This window comes from Helianthus annuus, chromosome 7, assembly GCF_002127325.2.
Source record: "Helianthus annuus cultivar XRQ/B chromosome 7, HanXRQr2.0-SUNRISE, whole genome shotgun sequence".
Taxonomy (NCBI): Eukaryota; Viridiplantae; Streptophyta; class Magnoliopsida; order Asterales; family Asteraceae; genus Helianthus; species Helianthus annuus.
The window spans coordinates 44,840,827-44,846,839 of record NC_035439.2 but is presented as its reverse complement, the minus strand read 5'-3'; the positions used below and the strand labels follow the sequence as shown (position 1 = coordinate 44,846,839).

The window sequence follows — 6,013 nt, the reverse complement described above, 5'->3', positions numbered from 1 at the left end:
ATTTATTCCATTCACCAAATTTGAGATGCAGCCACTAGGAAACATCATTGGGCCACTCATAAAATTGTCATACATATTATAAAGAATGCAATGTGAATATTGAAAACAAGAAAGACGGCTGAGTGGGCTTTTGGGCGGCTGACATCACCACATCAAAACATCACGTTGACTTGTAAAAGTGGCCCAACATCTTCAATTATCATCGAAAATTGGGCAGCAACTTGATTGACTTCGCCCCGTACAATTTGCCGTCGCTCAGATTGTCCGTAGACAGGGGATTAGGCCGTCGGCCACTTTTTGATTTTCCACACACCGTCGGCGACGGACCTTTAGGTCGTCGGCGACGGTCTTTGTAAAGGGTCATCACGAATTTTAGTGGTCTATTGTTGGGGATGAGTTAAAAAACGTATATCTCATCAATTTTCGGGGCGACACACAGGGTGAGAGTTTGAATCATAGTCTTGGAGCCATCCATCACCTAGCAATCCATCTCCTTCACCTTCAACACCCGAATCATTATCAAGAATTACCATCAATCATTCGCATTCATTATTCAAACCCTAATTCTCCATCCTTCATTCACATTCACCATCTCCATCCACAAACCCTAATCATCCATCATCCCTTCATCCATCAAGCTTCAAGATGACTTCATTCGTATTCAAATCATCCGGTGATCAAGCTTCCGCACCCATGAGCGGCTAATCATCTCGGTTTCACCCTGGTGTAGGTAGTTGTTAATTCTAGTGTTTCGAATTGTTCTTGTTTCATCTTAGTGACAATTTGTGTTTGGTTTTTGAAACTTTTGACAATAGTATTACATTTGTTACGAATTCGTGAACTGTCGAACGATGTTAAAAGTTATGACTTTGCGAAATGGTGATATGTAATTGTACATTGTCGTTGTTAGGATTTACTTGTGTTGATTACAAAGTGTCTTTTTGTCCGTTCTTCGGGACGTTGATAGCTAGTAGCACCTAAGTCACGGTACACTAAATCCGTTAATCGAATGCATTTGAGTTGAAACTAAAACTTGTAGAAATCCTAGGTTAACAATTACCGAAACCGGGCGTGATTCCTTTTTATTATTATTGTTCTAGTAACCAATTTTCTTACAATTGTTAATTAGTAGTTGTTAATCATTCTCATCAATTCATTTAGCTTAAAATCAACTCTCTCAATTAAACAAAAACACAAAATTATTCTAGCAAGCTTCATATATTGTGACACTTTTGATAATTCAATCGAATCCACACACAAACTACATACTCTTCGTGGTTCGACCCCTTGCTACCACTAGCTATTTGTTAAGGGTAAATAGGGCTTATAAATCTTATCTTTGACCAGAGCGCGACACTCCGATCAAATTTTAGCGCCGTTGCCGGGGAGTGCGTGCGCTTTGTGTTTGGATATTGTTTGAATTTGCGTGATTAACTGTTTAAATTGTTTAGCTTTCTTTTTGCACCTTGTCTTTTTCCTTGTTACGCGGGGTGTGTTACTTGTGCAGGTTACAGGTAGTGCATGCATACGCGGAACTCCGGGAGGACTTCACCTTTAGTCTACGAACCGGAAATCGAAAGAGTCGCAAGAAGAACCTAGCAAGCCGAGTGGAAGGAACACTTGCTTCTAATCAAACTAACCAAACACCACCACTCACACCGACCATTGAAACCGATTCAATGGCGAACCACAACTCCAATCAAAACTTCAACTCCAACCAAAACCTCAATCCAAATCAATTTCAATCCCGAGGAACCTTTTATCCCACCCAAAACGTCCAACCTACACCTCAAGAGCAACCGGGTGGCAATGTCAACGCTAGACCACCCACTCCACCTTTCCGAAACCAAAATCCCAATAACACCCAACGAACACCCCAACAACAAACCCTTCATCGACAAGCCTCGTTACCCATCAACCTTGATGATCGGAATGTCAATTCCGATCGTAGAGGTAATCGTGATCGCGGCAATCCCGTGAATGAAGACCCATTTTTCAACATCGACGACTTGAGAAATGCAATCCCCGATGATGAACCTTATAGTGTTCCCGGTTATCAATCGCTGGAACATGTAAGCATTCATACAGAAAATTCGGATGATGGGGGTTACTATGATGATCGAGTGGACGACGATGAAGATTGGGGATACATTAATAGGGGTAATGTCTACAATGCAAGAGAGTACGAAGATGAAGATTTTGGCTATCAAAATGCCAACTACGTTGAGGATGAAGAATATGGTCACGGGAATAGAAGGAATGACGGTTACGAGAATAGCCGCCAACCACGGAATAACAACCCAAGGAATCGAAATGACGGGTACTACAATAACAATAATAATGGCAACCCTAATCGGATTCCCCGTTATGTGGAAGGTGGCAATCAAAGAGGTAACCAAGGTAGGAATCAAGTAAGGGGTGAGAGAAGAGATGAGCGACGAGATGAAAGAAGGAATGAGAGAAGGGATGATAGAAGAGATAACCGGAGAAATGATGATCAAGAAGTTAACTGTCCTTATCGTCGCCAACAACCTCCATGGGGAGTGAATGACCATTTCAGGCCCATTGTTACTGAAAACGATTCACCAATCATTTGTGAGCGAAGGATGTTTGATTGTAAACCTCATTACATCAACATACTTCCTCATTTCAACGGGAGATCCAACGATGAACCGTACACACATTTGGCGGAATTTTCTTCTATTTGTAGCACCATTGGGGGGCACAACTTTGCGTTAGAAGAAGTCAAACTTCGCTTGTTCCAATTCTCGTTGAAAGACAAAGCGAAGCAATGGTTCCTTACCCTCCCGGCCAATAGCATCCGCACATGGGGAGAAATGCAACAAGCATTTTTAGATGAATATTACTCTATGGCAAAGACCGACGACGCTCGCGATGAAATTAGGTCTTTTCGCCAATTGTCGGGCGAATTATTGCATGAAGCCTTTACAAGATTTAAGGAAATGATGCGGAGATGCCCACATCATCAAATCGAGAAGTGGGAATTGGTGAAGTGTTTTGTACGTGGGTTGGATGATGCAACATGGAATCGTCTCGAGTCGACAAGTAACGGGACTCTTCTGAGCAACCATGAAGACGATGATTGGGAGTTTCTGGAACGAATGAGCAAATGGTCAAAAGAAAAAGAATCGGCCGATCGAGCCAAGAAACATCCTATTTCCCGGTCACTTCCCGATCTTGACTCTAAAGATCGGATTTCTACTCTAGAGAGGGAAATGGCTCGAATGAAGAAGAAAGAAGTGGGTGCAATACAATATAGCGTATGTGAAGAATGTGGTGACATCGGTCACCGGACCGAGAATTGCCAAGCCACCGCGGATGTGAATCAAGTGTATGGAGACCGGAGGCAATATGATATGAACTCCAACACTTACCACCCCGGATTGAGGAACCATCCTAACTTTAGGTATGACAACGCCTCCAACCAAATGAACCCGAATTTCCAATAGGGAAATCAAGGTGGGTATTCACACCAAAATCGCCAAGGAGGTAACCAAGGGGGTTATCAAAGGAACAATAATCAAACTGGTGGCGATGACTTGAGTGCCAAAATGGATGCTTTGCTGAATATGCAAAAATAATCTCAAAACAATATAAAAGAATCTCACAATGACATTAAGGAGATAAAGAAGACGAACGAGATTCGGGACAAAGCACATGAGGCATTGGCAAAGCAAGTGGGCCAACTCGCGGAGGAAATGGCTCAAATACGGAGAAGCATGGGAAAGCTTCCAAGTGACACTACAGTGAACCCGAATCATCAAGGTTTTAGCACAAGCAACGTGAGGGATGCACGCGTTAGCGCGGTAAGTATTCTTTTAAATGATGAAGTTTGTAGTGTTGAAAGCATTCCACCACCACAATTCGTTGATGGTGTAGTGGAAAAAATAGGTGAGGAGCCGGAAAGTGAAAATGAACAAGAAACGATTTCACAAAGTAAAGTTGAAAATATAACTAAAAATTCTTTTTGTGAAAATTGTTTAAATCAACTTAACCCGCTTAATGCATCGAAAAGTGAAGAACGGTGCCCACCGAAGGACGAGGGGTGGGAAACTTTTAAGCAAGCTAAAATTAATTTACCGTTACTAGATGACATTAAAAAGGTTCCGGCTCATGTGGAATGCTTAAAGGAGTTAAGCGTCGAAAAACGGCACAACAAATTACCCAAACCGGTTGATTTGATATCTCATGTGAGTGCCGTTTTATCGAGTGCCCTTCCCCCAAAAGCTCAAGATCCGGGAGATCCTCTTATTCCAATTCAAATTGGAACATTTAAAATTGAGAGGGCGCTCCTAGATCTTGGAGCTTGTGTGAGCATCTTGCCCGGGAGTTTGTATGACCAATATGATTTTGGTCCATTAAAAAATTTGATACTCCCGTGGTATTGGCCGATCAGACTCCCACGTATCCAAGGGGAATGGTGGAGGATGTGATTGTTAAGGTGGATGATTGCTACTACTCAGTTGACTTTTTGGTAGTAGACTATGTTGGGTGTGTTGGGGATACCCAACCGATAGTCATACTGGGTAGACCGTTCCTGGCAACTGCTAATGCCATAATAAATTGTGCAACGGGAACGGTAACCATGAAGTTTGGGGACCGGGAATTAAATTTAAATGTTTTTCCAAAATTTACTAACCCACTCGGTGAGGATAAGTGTCCTAAAAAGGACATGAATCCAAACAAAAAGGTTTGTGCTATGGTTGGTAGGTGTGGAGAAACAAAGAAGAAAACGGTCAAGAAAAAGAAGGCAAAGAAGTCACCTCTAGAAAAGAAGAAGGAAGAGGAGGTGAGGAAGTTTGGACCGTTTGGCAACAAATGGTATGAATCACCGGTGGGTGATTTCGAGGAGTTCGTAGGCGGCAAGCACGCCATTCGACCACCATGAGGTGGTAAGTCCATTGTTGTTGTTGTTGTTGTTGTTGTTGTTGTTGTTGTTGTTGTTGTATGACGTTATTTCGTTTTAGTAGTTAAATGAACGTTGTGGGTGTGTTCCCTATATAACCCTCACGAGACCTACTCGTCCTCTCAAGCTATTGGGGGGTTTAAAAGGGCTTGTTGCATACGCTAAATGCAAACGTGATTCCTACGAAAGTGAGTTAGGATTTGTTATTATTGTACATTATTTTTCCACAAAAATCAAGGTAATTTAACGTATGATTTGGTAACACTTTCATAAAAATGGTAGAACTAAGTAGCTAACAAATTTCAATGGTTGTGTGAAGCATGCTTTTACACAAGGGTTAAAATTTGTAGGTATATCATGTTCGAGGGACGACCGTTTTTGCGAAGAGAAGAAGAAGACATGAGCATCTAGCGAAAAAAAAAATCAGGTGCATGCGTTTCCTTTTTACCTTGATTTTTTAGATTAGTAATAAGTGGATTGTAATTGTATATTATTTTTCGGGGTGGAATTTTTGGGAAGTTAGCCGTGTCACATCCCTTGTGCGTTTTAAAACTCTAGTTCTTACACATTGAGGACAATGTTTACCTCAAGTGTGGGGATGGGGGAGTAGTAAAAGTTTTTGATTTTGACCCGTTCATTTAAACACTACACATTGAGGACAATGTTTACCTCAAGTGTGGGGATGGGGGGAAATTTCAAAATTTTTTTTTTCAAAAATGTATTGTTTCGAAAGCGATCTTAAAGCACAAGTAACTAAGTCAACGAGGGATGTCACAACCCATTTGGTCTTTTGTCATGGTCAAGTTCAAATTAATAGCAAGACGGGTATTTAGTGGGTGGTTATTTGGGAATAATCCGCTTAAGAAACTAGCATTTTATGCATATCACATACCATACCCTTATACGTGAAGTTTTGAGCCACCTTTATATCATAGATTTACATATACATGTTTCTTTGTTTGAGTGGACCATTAGTCGTGTATTGTATAACTTGCAACTTTTGATACGTTCGACACCATAGACCAAATACAAGCATGAGAATGATTAAGGCATTAGGTAAACCTTTTCTGTTTACACCATTTGCTT

The 6,013-nt window shown here is 41.3% G+C and overlaps 1 protein-coding gene across 1 annotated transcript; it reads left to right on the top strand.

Annotated features, from left to right (window-relative positions):
* Positions 1 to 3,719: 3,719 nt before the first annotated feature.
* On the top strand, positions 3,720 to 4,909 carry LOC110866777. The gene is made up of 2 exons (XM_022115926.1): positions 3,720 to 4,331; positions 4,418 to 4,909. The coding sequence occupies exons 1-2, from the start codon at positions 3,720 to 3,722 to the stop codon at positions 4,907 to 4,909; spliced, it is 1,104 nt and encodes a 367-aa protein (XP_021971618.1).
* The last annotated feature ends 1,104 nt before the right edge of the window (positions 4,910 to 6,013 follow it).